The 14,659-nt window shown below is 45.8% G+C and overlaps 1 protein-coding gene across 1 annotated transcript; it reads left to right on the top strand.

Annotated features, from left to right (window-relative positions):
• Positions 1-1,046: 1,046 nt before the first annotated feature.
• Positions 1,047-12,542, top strand: ISL1 (ISL LIM homeobox 1). The gene is made up of 6 exons (XM_006912448.1): positions 1,047-1,598; positions 2,436-2,625; positions 5,428-5,687; positions 7,526-7,812; positions 9,122-9,289; positions 11,285-12,542. Exons 1-6 carry the CDS (start codon positions 1,571-1,573, stop codon positions 11,399-11,401), a joined length of 1,050 nt encoding a protein of 349 aa, XP_006912510.1. The 5' UTR covers positions 1,047-1,570; the 3' UTR covers positions 11,402-12,542.
• The last annotated feature ends 2,117 nt before the right edge of the window (positions 12,543-14,659 follow it).

The following is a 14,659-nucleotide window of genomic DNA, read 5'->3' on the forward strand; positions in this document are numbered from 1 at the left end:
AAGGAATAGTTACTTAGAAGCTTTGGGAGAAGTGTGGGGGTTCTTCGTGGCCTTACTGAAGCTTTGTTTGGGGGAGACAAAGATATGACAGGAACAGGTTAAGAAATTATGGAAAAGGGTTACCGGCGAGTTGCAGCCAACATTCTTCTCTCTCCAGGTTGTTTCCTGAGAGAAAACTATCAGATAAACACACCCCGTGAAGGAAAATAGGTATTTTACTGTTCGTCTGTATTAGACCCCTATTCACGCCCTTGGACTAATAATGCATTTTTTAAAATATTCTAGACATGGAGACTTGTCCTAATAATTACCAAAACACCACCAGCTAATTGTACACCTCTGCTGAAAAACAAAGGGCAGGAAACCAGCAGAGAGGAACTGGTCAGGACATAATCGCTTTACCAATTTTAAAGTACTGGAAGATCATTTCGTTTTAGATTCGGGTTAGTACGCTTCTATAGTTAAACTGCTAATTCTATAGTTAAACTGCAACGCAGACCTCGCGGATCATAAAGGAGAGCTTGGAGTCCGCGGAGTCAACCTGATTTTACCTGTGCGTTTCCAACCTGATTCTCCGCTAAGGCAAGAAGCGCCCCTTTCGTCCCACCCCACGTTTCTGGAGATGAGGTCGGGGGTAATGGGGTCATGGGGAAGCAGTAGCGAACAATTCCCCTGGGTCTATTCATCCCATTCCCGGTTCTTCTTCCCTTTGGGCAGCTCCCAGCGCGCAAGGCGCAGTCAGTTCGGGAACTCACCCTCCCCAGCAGCCAAGCCCCGCCAGGCCCAGAGCTGTGAGCCAAAGCGCGAGATCAAACCGAGCCAAACGGGCTGTTCCAAGTTGTTTCTTTTCCTAGAACCCGGGAGGGACCTCATCACCAGGAAAACCTACCCACCAGCCACTCGCCACCGGCGGCAGAAAAGTGAGCCGCGCGCGCAACACGGCCAGCCGGACTGCGGGGACCCCAGGAACGCAGGGCGAAGGAGCAGCGCGACAGGAGGAAAGAGAGCTGGCGGCGCGGCCGAGAAGGAGCAAGGGAGGGGACAGAAGGAGGAGTAGGGGAGGGAGGCCAGAAGCCAGAGCAGCCGGGCAGCCCCGGATGAGCCCCGAGCAAGTTGCCTCGGGAGCCCTAATCCTCTCCCGCGGGCTCGCCGAGCGGTCAGTGGCTCACAGCGGCGGCGAGGCTGAAATATGATAATCAGAACAGCTGCGCCGCGCGCCTCGCAGCCAATGGGCGCGGCGCTCGCCTGACGTCCCCGCGCGCTGCGTCAGACCAATGGCGATGGAGCTGAGTTGGAGCAGAGAAGTTTGAGTAAGAGATAAGGAAGAGAGGTGCCCGAGCCGCACCGAGTCTGCCGCCGCCGCAGCGCCTCCGCTCCGTCAGCTCCGCCGGCTTAAATTGGACTCCTGGATCCAAGAGGGCGCGGTGCAGCCGGGCAGCGGCTCTCTCAGCGTTGGCAACCCCCGGGGCCACTATTTCCCACTTAGCCACAGCTCCAGCATCCTCTCTGTGGGCTGTTCACCAACTGTACAACCACCATTTCACTGTGGACATTACTCCCTCTTACAGATATGGGAGACATGGGAGATCCACCAAAAAGTAAGAGGCTGTTTTACCTTGTGGGGCTCGATGTGCTGGTGTTGTGCGGGGCTCTCTCTCAGGCACGGGTGCCAAGGGCTCTTCGGAGTTGGAGTCATTGCCTGGAGAGACAGAGAGAAGGTGGCTTTTTCTAGTTGCCGCCACGCCTGCATGCTTGCTATAGGTTCTGATCTTCGGGAAACTGAGTGTACCTTGTATTTAAATTCGCCTGTGTACCCTCCAAAACCCTAGCCTTCTGGTGCTAAGTGGTTTCCTGCTCCGGAATTCTGTGCTCTCCCGAGAAGGTTATTCTGTTGCAGAGGTCTGCCGGCACATACAATACCGGAGATGTGAATTAGCATTAGACTTGCAAAAGAGAACCAGTGACAACTGTATTGATGTCTGCTCTTGCTAACAATATCCAGTCCTATGTGCTATTTAAGAGCTTGCTTCATAGAAAATATAGACATCCCTGCGTTTACTTAACGCTTCTAGTCAAAACCTTTTCTTTGACTTGATTTATCCATAATCTTTCCCAGTGATTATAGCAAAGAGGGAAGAGGGAGGAAAAAGAAATACAAAATGAACAGGTTTGATTGCGTGCTAGGCTTACAAATGTAGACTATTCAAATCTGCATTTTACATATATTCCACCTCCTTTTTAAAACGAGTCAAGGTTTTGATGGCACACTTCAATTACCATCCCAAAGTGCAATACTCTTAAAGAAAGAAAGAGAAAGAAAGAAAGAAAAAAAAAAAAACTCCCAGAGAACGCCCTATAAGAGAACGACACTAAAAGTGTGTTTATCTCTGTAGGAAGTAAACGGTTAGTCAATCATGTATTTATTTTCATTTCAGAAAAACGTCTGATTTCCCTATGTGTTGGTTGCGGCAATCAAATTCACGATCAGTATATTCTGAGGGTTTCTCCGGATTTGGAATGGCATGCGGCATGTTTGAAATGTGCGGAGTGTAATCAGTATTTGGACGAGAGCTGTACGTGCTTTGTTAGAGATGGGAAAACCTACTGTAAAAGAGATTATATCAGGTACGCCATTTATACTGCTTCCTTAATTTTGTGAGATTTCCCTGTCTTTCCCCACTCCTTATTTATTATTTGGTGTGGCTTTGTATTTTTGCGAAGTTTGCCTTAGTGGGGTCCAGCATGCAAAAGTTACCCAGTACATATGTTACATAAATTAAACTATGCTGTTCATTTCACTGTTTATGAAAAAGACTCTACAAAACCCAATAGTAGTTTTCATAAATTATGTGGTATTGAAGCTTGTTTAATCGCTCATGGAATTTGTGATGTTCAAATTATTTTCCTCTTGTATCCTTCCCCTTCTATAACAAAAAAATTTAAAGACGGATAAGTTCGGATTTTTGGACTTTAAAAAGAGGTTGGTTTTTATTGTACATGCAGTGTTTTTTCTTTTCTGTATATGTATTTTAGTTCGATATTTTATTAGTAACTTACAAATTCTTTGGAGGTGTGAATTTAATGGGCGAAATAAAAGTTTGACCCAAGCATGTTGAAAGATACACTTCGAAAGAACAAATAAAGGTATCGAGACTTTTACTTTTAGGGTAAGAGTTTCTACCTGGAAAATTTTAAAACGAACCCAAATATTCCCTGCAAAAAGACCAGAAATTTAATCTTTTTAAAAATTAACCCTTTGGTGATATCTGACTGTCTTTTCTTTCTTATCTTATCTGAGCTGATGAATTAGACAGAGCAGATCAAATTGCCCATCATCTGTCTACGAACAATCGGTATATTTAGATAATTGAACAGCTTCCTTTCTCACATTAAAATCTGGTAACTGATAAAATGAGCGAATTTCCCATACTGACAAGACTACAACCACATAAGAAACTTTATGAGTTTTTTCCTTTCAATTTCTTCTGTCTAAACTTCATGCTTTGCTAATTGAAAATTTTCTCTGACCTGTGTGTGTGTGTGTATATATGTCAGAACTTCATTTTCTACCTTAGAAAGCTAGTAGAATTTCTAAAGAAAATTTTATCGTTTCAATAATAGAAGAGATAACACTTTCACAATTATGTTAAATAATATCAAAATTATATATTTAAAATTTTTTTCTTTAGTGGCTATTAACAAGAAAATAGCTTTTGTAAGTCATTTTCTGGAGCTGAGAACTCATTAAAGCTTAGTCGAGATTTAAGTATGCAGTTAGAATTTTTTCTGCTCACTTAGTGTCCAGGGTTTTTTTTTCTTATTTTAAAATCATGAAATAGAGAGTAGAATCTTGATAGATACAAATGAACAGTGCAAAAAAAATGTTTATTAATACTTTAATGGAGGTGGGAGAAATGTAGGAGGAAATAGGGGAAGTGGGAACTGGAGGAAGGGGGAGGGGTTTCCCAAATTGTTTGGTCACAAGCAAGGTAAAGTCCTCATCCTATGAAATGGAAGATCTCACATAGAGTAGGCGGAGGGAGGCAAAACTTTTGAATCTACCTTAACCTCTGACAAATGAGCTGTTTTCATTGTTTACTTGATTGGTGTGTGAACTCGAGATTGTGGCGAGGGAGAGCTCACTTCGCACCTTCAGGAGTATCTTTACTCCTATGGAGATAGTGTTTTGCTCAATTGCATACAGATCTGCATGTGCCTAATTCTGGATACACGTTTGTAGAAGGAGCCAATCGCCTCTCTCTCTCTGTCTCTCTCTGTCTCTGTCTCTGTCTGTCTCTCTCTCTCCTCTCTCACTCCCCCCACTTTCTCTCCATCCTCCTCCCTCCCTGCTCTCTTCCTCCCTCCTAACTACCCCCCCCACCCCCCGTTTTGAAATCCTGTAGTTGTACAAGCAGACAGACCATTTAAATCTCCAAATGCCTCTCTCCCCTTGGGGGAGTGAGGTGCCCCCTTCCCTGTTTTGTGCGGGTATTTTCCTCTCTTCTAGTCCGTTTGTAGGAATGCCCCCGCTTCTGTTATTACTGGTACACGGAGAGGGGGCCAGGTCAGTGCTGCAGAGAAGGAACCTGCAAAGATTGTTTCTTGATAAGGAAAGGTCAGCATTAAGGAAAACCTTAGAAGTGGATCTTTTTTTTTTTTTTTTTTTTTTTTGGCTGATCATAGCTTTAAAGCAAATTGAAATAGAGGTAGATGCTTCAGCAACTTGAAAAAGATTGAGGGAGCAGAAGCCGATTTTAAAAATAATGAAAGGAAGACTGTAGAGGAAACTTTCAGTTAACATTGTTGCCTGAGGAAAAATCTTTAGTTCCGGAAAAACTGCCGTGGACTTGTGCAAGAGAGATCTGGAAATCCTCAGGTTTCATTTTGTTATTCTGCTTGTGCATCGTGTGTGTTTGCAAACGGAGCGATGTGACAATCTCATTCTCCAACTTCTCCTTCTCTTGGATAGAGAGAGGCCTTTTTGTTACAGTTTTAGAGTCATTTCTAGTAGCAGAAATTGAGGCACAGAGAGGCGAAAGTGTGGGGCCAGCGGCTACCGGAGCCCCCATGGACTCCATCCTTTTGAAGAGCTGCGGATGTAGGGCCACCCTGCGGCTGATCTCTAGGGCAGCCGCCCCGGGTACAGAACACATCAAACATTTTTCCTTGGTATGGACTGGGTGTGCGAATCAAAACATGGAGGTTTATAGGAAAGAAAAAGGGAATAAAAGAAAGGAAGAGGGAAGGGAGAGAGAAACCTAATTATATGTATTCTTCCATTCCCAGCTTGTCTGCAAATGCTGATTTCAGTGTCTCGGGGCCTTGGTGGCCTGGGTCGCCGGCAGTCTTGGGCCGGGGCAGTGTCCGCCTGAAGTGACTCCCTCTCCCTGTGTTTCTCTCCCCGCCCCGGGCCCGGTCCCCGCGCAGGTTGTACGGGATCAAATGCGCCAAGTGCAGCATCGGCTTCAGCAAGAACGACTTCGTGATGCGCGCCCGTTCCAAGGTGTACCACATCGAGTGTTTCCGCTGCGTGGCCTGCAGCCGCCAGCTCATCCCCGGGGACGAGTTCGCGCTGCGGGAGGACGGGCTCTTCTGCCGCGCAGACCATGACGTGGTGGAGAGAGCCAGCCTGGGCGCCGGCGACCCACTCAGCCCTCTGCATCCGGCGCGGCCGCTGCAAATGGCAGGTACTCCTCGGCCCGGAGGGAGGCCCGGCTCCGGGATGCGGGCGCCCGGCTAGGCCAGCGCCGCCTTCGCCAGCGCGCTGGCGGCTGCAGCAACCCTCGTAGCTGCTGGGCGGTCGATGTGGCAGCGGCGGTGGCGTGCAGTTAACTGAAGTGTTCTGAGTGCAGTTTGTACTGTGCTTCCCCCTTTCGCAGCAAGGTTCAATGCACTCCTTGTCTCCCTGGACTCCCGCAGCACACCTACACGTCTGTGTGTCTATATATGGGTACACATGAATGTACACCACTTGTGCACACATGTATACACACGCCCAAACAGTACTTCCAGTTCACCTTGGCCTTCAAGCCTTGGCTTACTGAAAACGGGCATCAGCTTCCCGCCAGGTATTCTCCATTCTGCGGCCTAATTAAAGGGGTGGAGCTCTAGGCCCCTGGAGTTTCCTCCTTTAATCCAGTGAAGGAAGTTTAGGTTGCCTTAAGTCATTTAGCCTCTCGAGTCATTTTTCCTTGCGAACTGCCCCACACTCCAGAACGTTTTTAAATTTTATTTTTATCCTTTTGTGAGAAAATGAACCTGAAAAGATACAGTCTTAATAACTGCAGGCCATTGCACAGAGCTGTAATTTAAAACTGTCAACAAGCTAATCTGTGGTAATCACCTTTTAAAGGGAGCCTGCCTCTTTAAACCATTCATTCTCAGCGATTTGGTGAGAATTTCATTTTCGGGCCTGTGGCTGTAACACTAAATTGACCCCATAGGTGTTGACCTGACCCTAGGGGGTTCTGGAAGGTGTAGGATTTGTGTATACAGATCAGAGGGCTTTTTCCCCAGGAAGGAGGGTAGAAACAGAGCAAGGCCCACCAGGAGGGGCCAGGGGTAAGAAGGCAGACAATGTTTCCAGTCCTGCCTTGCAGGTTTTGAATAGATCTGCCCCCCCCCCACACATTTTTTAAGTATCAATTCCCACTAAACACTGGCTGAGAAAACTAGAGCTCTTTCCCCTCTGCATTCTGGCAGCTCTAAGAATTGTCCTTGGAGATTTGTGACTAGCTTGCACTTGAGGGGAAAGCCAGAGGTGGCAACTTCTGTTCCCTGCAACCTGTACTCTCTCTGCTTGTGGGGACATATATAGGAAGCTGAAATCTTGGGAGGGAGTCAGAAAACAATGCATCCCAGCTGTCCTTTATCTAGAGCCTAGGTAGCCCAACAGAGTTTCAGTTTTCCTTCACTTGGGGTCAGCCCATCTCAGGAACATACAGGTAGATTTAGTACTAAGAAAGATCAGAACTGGAGAGATGGCCTAAACACTGCAGTTTCATGAGTTTTATCCTCTTGATATGAGTGTCCCCTACAGACTTAAGTTCAAGGCTTTCTGGCAGAATTTTCCTCAGCCTCTGCATTGCAGACATCCTGGCTGGTGTAGTGACTCTGGCTGTCACTGGGGTGTTTTGAGTTACCTTCCTGGTACCATCTGGCCATTCTCCCAAGAGTCCAGAAGTGGGAGAGTCCTCAGTGTGACCTGGGCCCAGTCCGGAGGGAGGAGAAACAATGCTGAAAGGTGCCACCCCTACTGCAAGAAGGGGACAGGCCCTGAGACTTGTGCCCCATTGCTAATACTGTGTTGACATGAGCAAAGGTGGAGGCTGTTTCCCCTGTATTACTCGGCATTGATCTCCGAGATTAGAAAGCAAGATTTTATTCTACCTTTCTCTTCTCTCACATGCACCTCTACTGCCCCTGCGTTGTCAGTCGAGGCTGCAAAGCACTGATCATTGTCCGGGAGCGGGGCAGTGGCAGGCGAGTGCCTGGCCCGCGCTCACGGCGCCTCTTACCCCCGCAGCCGAGCCCATCTCCGCCCGGCAGCCGGCCCTGCGGCCCCACGTCCATAAGCAGCCAGAGAAGACCACCCGCGTGCGGACTGTGCTGAACGAGAAGCAGCTGCACACCTTGCGGACCTGCTACGCCGCCAACCCAAGGCCTGACGCGCTTATGAAGGAGCAACTAGTGGAGATGACTGGCCTCAGCCCGCGCGTGATCCGGGTCTGGTTTCAGAACAAGCGGTGCAAGGACAAGAAGCGGAGCATCATGATGAAGCAGCTCCAGCAGCAGCAGCCCAATGACAAAACTGTGAGTGGCCCAGGGGCTGGGCAGGGGACCCGAGGGAAGCAGAGGAGGCGTGCCAGGTGTGTGCCGGCTGCCCAGGTTGGCTGGCGCTGGATTTCTATCCTGCTTTGGAACAGGAGTCCTGACAGGTGGCAACTCACCCCCACCTAAGCGGGAGGGTGGGAGTGTGGGGGAGGAGAGGCAACCATCATTGCCAAGCCCACCAGGGAGGGCTGGCCTGGTCTAGGAGGCTGCTCCTGGGGTTGGAGCAGCTGCCCACACTCATAGCCTGGGTGGGTGGGCTCATGCCCTTCAACTTTGTTCCCACAGGGAACCAGAAAGACATGGTCTCCCCTCTGTGGGCAGGCAGCAGCAAGGCCTGGCTCTGGTTTTGCCAACATTTGAGATTGTCAGTTCCTGAAGAAGAGAAAGGCACAACTCCTTGGCTTCCTGTCAAATCCAGGGGTACAGGGGTGGGTCATCCCGGGGTTCCCTGGGCCCCACACACACACTGGGCTAGGCCTGCTGTAGATCCTTCAGGCCAGAAGGCGCCCCAAGGTGACCTGCAAAAAACAAGGCAACCTCTGCTCAAGGTCAGGCCCAGGCTTCCAGAGATGTCAGGCCCTTGGCACTGTTAACCATGATTATCCCCAGCTGCTCCTACCCCACAGGCTTTCTGGTTAAAGTAATCCAAAGAGTTCCGTTTTTGTTTTTTTGTTTTGTTTTGTTTTTCTTTTTGCTTTTTACTGCTTCAATCCTATTTTTAAATACCATAAAACCCACTGTCATTAAACTTGGCAGGCCGGTCAAGACCGCGCCAGGACACTTTCGAAGTTGGTTAGTGCGCAATAACACAATAGCCGCCAGACCCAAACGCTTGAGGGTGGGGGTTGGGTCTGCAGAGAGAACTGCCTGGAGAAAATCTAGCCGAAAATCTAACTAAGTGAAATTGCCCAGAAAAGCACCTATCTAGAGGCTGAAGGAAGGCCTGTCATACCTAAGCTTTCTAATTCTGGGAGGCTGTAGTCTGGAAAGGCAAGCAGGAGGAATTGGGAAGAGCTGTGAGTATAAGGGAAAGAAGAAAGTTGTAATAGATTTTGGTTAGATAAGGTCCAAGCAGACTTAATAGTCCATCTCACAGAAGCAGAAAAACAAAACACAGTAAAACAAAACTGAGCTCCCGCTAATATTCATACGTACAGCCGATTAACTGAATCAATAAAGGCCACAGTGTAGATAAGATAATACCAGGGTATATTTGCTTAGCCTGTGCAGACAATGGAGGGAGGGAGTTTGCTTATTAACATGTTGGGATGGGGGCGCCTATTCACAGAATATCCAGGGTATGACAGGAACTCCCATGGTGGCTGCCAGTCCAGAGAGACACGACGGTGGCTTACAGGCAAACCCAGTGGAGGTGCAAAGTTACCAGCCACCTTGGAAAGTACTGAGTGACTTCGCCTTGCAGAGTGACATAGATCAGCCTGCTTTTCAGCAACTGGTAAGTGTCAGCTCCCGGGAGTGAGGAGGCGGAATCTCCAACAGAAAGGAGATTCTGGTTTAACTGTTACACAATGGAAGATTCAGGGGGTGGTTGCCTCCCCGGCCCCAGGGTTGGGGAAAGATGAAAGAGGTGTGGTGAAGGGAAGGAGGCAAGCTCACAAGAAAAACAAACCTCTTGTGAGTCTTTTTTATGAGAGTTTGTCATTTGACCATATAGGTTGAATTTTCTATCAATCAGTCCTGCTTTGATGTATTAATTGCAAGGTGCCTAACTAAACAGACATGCGTGGGAAGGTATACAGGGCTGCAAAATCATACCTCTTAGACTTTTGAGTTGGAAGGGGCTTTAGATAGAGATCACCTTGACATTTTAATCAGCAATTAGGTAAACTTACTCCTTTCTCGATTCTTAGAGAATGATATATTTAAGGACCTAAATCAAGATTTTTGTAATAATCAACATTGAAATACATAATGTTATTATCAGTGAGCAGCAGGCATTTGTCTGGGTGGAGTTTTCAAATAAATCAGTAAAGAGTTCAGCCATTCGAAGATATGATTGATACTTTTTGTTACTATATCCATTTCCGAAACTGTCTTAACCTAAAATGTAGTACTGCTTAAACATTTTTAAGTGTATGAGTTCAACCATCATACATAGCCACATACTGTGGGGCATGGTAATATGTGTTTTAGCATTAATATGTTTTACACATCCAGAAAAGAGAAAATGACTCACCTTTTGCCTACAGAAGGCTTAAGGGTCAAGATAAATAAGATAATTAAATATATGGCCTTTGTGGCATGGTTTATGTTCACATAAGATTGTTTTCTTTGAATAGTAAACAGCTCTATAGAATCTTATTCTATAAAACAAGATCTTTCCTAAAAATCTATTCCTGTTATTGGAAATGAAGCTCTAGTTGTTTTTAGGTTAGTTTTTACCCCCACATTTACTAGAGGGGCAACAGTTAGGTAATAGGCCAGAGTCAGTGGTCAAGAAGGCTCGGCCCAGGTTTATGTTTGTGAGTGGGCCAGTCTAGAGCCTAGGCAAATTTTAGACATCCCTTGACCTCACAATGGGGAAGTTTAATTGGGTAGATAGGAAAGTAGACTCTGGAATTAGGAAAAAAGAACTGACTTTAAAGTCAGGTTAATCTTATGAGTTGAAGAAAACATGGATCATAAGAGGGCAGGTAGGGGAGGGTTCAGGGCAGCCAAGTGTTTGCAGCTTCTGAAACTTTAGTGTCAGATGTGAGCAATAGAAGGGGAGCCAAGGCAGGAGGCGGGGGTCGGGGGCAGGGCGAAGGAGGTTTACAAGAGCAACACAATACTTTCGGCTTAAAAGAAGGAGCCAGATATTTATAACACGATGACGTTATAATATATGGGTCTCCTCTTGGAAGGAAGAGCCTGATTTAAAGAGAAAGAGAGAGAGAAAGAGAAAGCCCCAAAGGCAGCAGGACCAACAACAAGGAAGAAACCCACGCTGTGAACCCTCTGAGGAGTTAATCATTGTTCTGTGGAGCCTCCTCTGAATCACCCGTCACACGATCTGAGCGTGTGTTATGGATTTTCCAACTCAAGAAGAGAGGCTTTGATGGCTGGAGACTGAGAACTCGCCTGCTCCCAGGGCAACATGTAGCTGGCAGGATAATTTTATTTCGAGCATGCATGGTAGAATTGCGATGCCATTTTACAGTGGGAAACACATTTGTTCTTAAATAATTTAACGCAACATAATGTTGGGAATTCAGTTTCAGTTAAAACAGAGATCTCTTGGAAGATGGGAAAGCGAGAAGATTTCCTCTCAAATTCTTTTCCTTGTAGGCTTTCTTTAAGCCTGTTAAAATTCAATCATAGATGCTGTTACCTCTGTCTACATATCTGTCTCTCTATACACAGACACTTATATGTTCATACACATAAGTTTATAATCCTTTTATGAATATGATCGCAGCCTCCTTTATTCATTTCTCAACCTTCTATGCAGGTAAATTTTTCAGAAGGAGGACCGGGCTCTAATTCCACTGGCAGTGAAGTGGCGTCGATGTCCTCTCAGCTCCCAGATACACCTAACAGCATGGTAGCCAGTCCTATTGAGGCATGAGGAACATTCATTCAGATGTATTTTTTTTCCCTGTTGGAGAAAGTGGGAAATTATAATGTTGAACTCCAAAACAAAAGTATTTAACGACCCTGTCAATGAAAACTGAATTGAGAAATGAATGCTCCATGAAATGCACGAAGTCTGTTTTAATGACAAGGTGATATGGTAGCAACACTGTGAAGACAATCATGGGATTTTACTAGAATTAAACAACAAACAAAATCCAAACCCAACATACGCTATCCAATGACCTTAGGAGGACTGAAAAAAAAAAAAAAAAAAGACGTTTTTAAAACGTAGAGGATTATATTCAAGGATCTCAAAAAAAGCATTTTTCATTTCACTACACATCTAGAGAAAAGCAGAAACAGATTTTCTAGTCCATCCTATTCTGAATGGTGCTGTTTCTATATTGGTCATTGCCTTGCCAAACAGGAGCTCCAGCAAACGAGCAGGAAGAGAAACTGGCCTCCTTGGCTGAAAGGGTCTTTTCAGGAAGGTGGAGCTGCGTTGGTTTGCGATGTTTTTAGTTGACTTTAACAAGGGATTAATTGACATCCTGGGTTTCTTAGCATGTCCTGTAGCTGGTTTCGTTTTTTTTCTTTTTGCCCCTTCCCCCTCCTTTTTTTTGAGATCCATCCTCTATCAAGAAGTCTGAAGCGACTTTAAAGGTTTTTGAATTCAGATTTAAAAACCAACTTATAAAGCATTGCAACAAGGTTACCTCTATTTTGTCACAAGCGTCTCGGGATTGTGTTTGACTTGTGTCTGTCCAAGAACTTTTCCCCCAAAGATGTGTATAGTTATTGGTTAAAATGACTGTTTCTCTCTGGAAATAAAGAGGAAAAAAAGGAAACCTTTTTTTTTTTTTTGTTTGCTCTTGCATTGCAAAAATTATAAAGTAATTTATTATTTATTGTCGGAAGACTTGCCACTTTTCATGTCACTTGACATTTTTTGTTTGCTGAAGTAAAAAAAAAAAAGAAAGATAAAGGTTGTACCGTGGTCTTTGAATTATATGTCTAATTCTATGTGTTTTGTCTTTTTTCTTAAATATTATGTGAAATCAAAGCGCCATATGTAGGATTATATCTTCAGGACTATTTCACTAATAAACGTTTGGCATAGATAAATAAATAAATACAATGATCCAGGATCCCTCTTTTATGTTTACAAGTAAGCATTAAAATGTCTGAAATTAAGTACTGCATGTGAATGGGGTAAACTGACATACAATAGGTGTGATGTTTTATTGCAAATAGTTACGGGTCGAGTTTGCAAGTTTGCATTGCTGCAGTGGGATCAAAACTGGTTGGAAGCCTTTAGCTCTCAGCTGTGATAATGTTACTGGGTTTTGAAAATAAGAGGCTGTCTTCTGTCCTGCTCCCCACCTTTCCTTCCTCCTGTCTGTTTTCTTGCCCTACCCTTACCCCACCCAACATAAGAAGAGGGTCCTGCTTAAAGTGGGTTTTCATTCTGAGTCACTTTTATTTTCTTAGAGTAAGTGCTTTATACCAAAGTCTCCTGCTTAGGATTGTTGAAATGACCCATATTTCAAGTATAAGCTCTTGCTAAAAGAGGCTTTCTGCCTAGCCAGTGAGGTATGACCATTATTTACCAGAGGCGTCTGTCAGCCGATTGAGAAATGCTCCTTTATTTGCGCAGGAAGAACAGGCCGAGAGAGGAGAGTGGTTTTTTTCGGCAATTCCCAGACCAGTCAGCTTGTGTTTTCTTGTCCCCCGACCCCCGCTGCCCCCTTCTCCAGCTTGTTTCCTAACCCCGTCCCCTTGTCTTCTCCCGCAATTCCAATTTCGAACTTCTTGGAGGGGCGACTGGCCCAGACAGAGCGCCGTGGCTGAGGTTCCGTTGGGGAACCACCTTTTGTGGGATGGGGACACGGTCGCATGCTCTGCAGGCCCCCATCGGTGGTCGGGACGTGTACTTGCCCTCCAACATGTTTTTCCCCCTAGCACTTAGCAGTAGTTCCTGTGTGAGAGCCAGAACCCGGGGCCGGGTAAATGCTCTTTTCGAAATCAGGCTTCTCGGTGCTTCTTCGTTTGCGGGTGTAGAGGTAGAATTTGGGGCTCACGCTGTCCCCTCTCCTTCCTTCACCCCAGGATGATACTTTGACTCTTTAGAAACTGGATTCATTTGTACACGCAAGTGCAATTCCATTTTAAATATCTGATAACTGGTAATAAATGTGAAAGCTAACATAGCCTAATCGTGTGCCTGTGGCGTGTGCCCCTCGGACGCCTGCCAGGGACCAGGGCGGAGGCCCGGCTGAGGCTGGCGAGCCCCACCGCTCCCAGCTCTCAGGTCGCTTTCCCGTCTCCAAACCTGCGCAAGTCGCAAAACGAGACTCAATTAGGCTTTTGTTTGGCATCGTTCTACATAACGGGTTAATTACAGGCTCTCACGTGGGGGCAGAGGAAAAACAAACTTTGCATTGAAAATGTTACAGTGCATTAGACATGCCCGTTGATTACTTTGATTGTTGTGTCTAATTCTTGACAGAGGGGTAATAATTTGGCCGGCGGTAATAATGGCTTGTAGTCGTCTGCTGAGAAAAAACAAGAGTTATGTCTTATCTCACACAGATCTTGTCCGGGGAAAGCCCCCCACCCCCTTTTTTTCCTTTGTCCTTTTCTCTCCTGTCTCTCTCTAATCTCTGGCACCGACTTGACTCTGAGCTTCCGGTCCACAATGTCGATTTGTGTGCCTTTTCGGGTTTTTTTTTTTTCCCTTACCATCATACCTGGGATGGCTAATAAGTACAAGGATGCCAGGTCCAACGTAAATATTGGTGTCATGCGTGCACAGTTACTGGTCACCCAAGCCCTGGAGGACTCTTTTTAGAACATTAGCACCTACAGATGAGAAAAACTTTATTTAGGGTTTGAATGCAATAGGTCTTAAGTGAGGCACACATCTTTGTGATGCTTTTTCATCCTGACATTTATTTCGAAGATTAGGGGTGGTGGTGGGGGAGGGGGCGATGTTTTACATATACAGATGTCAGTCTATTCTGAAGTCCACAGCTTGAATTTAAGTACAGTAATTTGGGAGGGGAGTGATGAATGATTTGGTTTCACTAGCTAGATTCAAGATATTTGTTGCCTGATGGCTGAGAATGGATTGATGGGTCGATAGCATTCTAGTTCTTGTATTATTCATAGGAAAGGTGTGTTCCTTCTAGACTCCTCAGCATGTGCTTTAAAATGTGTAGCTGAAATGTCTTCTTGTTTGCAAACCATC

Source organism: Pteropus alecto, unplaced genomic scaffold, assembly GCF_000325575.1.
Source record: "Pteropus alecto unplaced genomic scaffold, ASM32557v1 scaffold73, whole genome shotgun sequence".
NCBI lineage: Eukaryota > Metazoa > Chordata > Mammalia > Chiroptera > Pteropodidae > Pteropus > Pteropus alecto.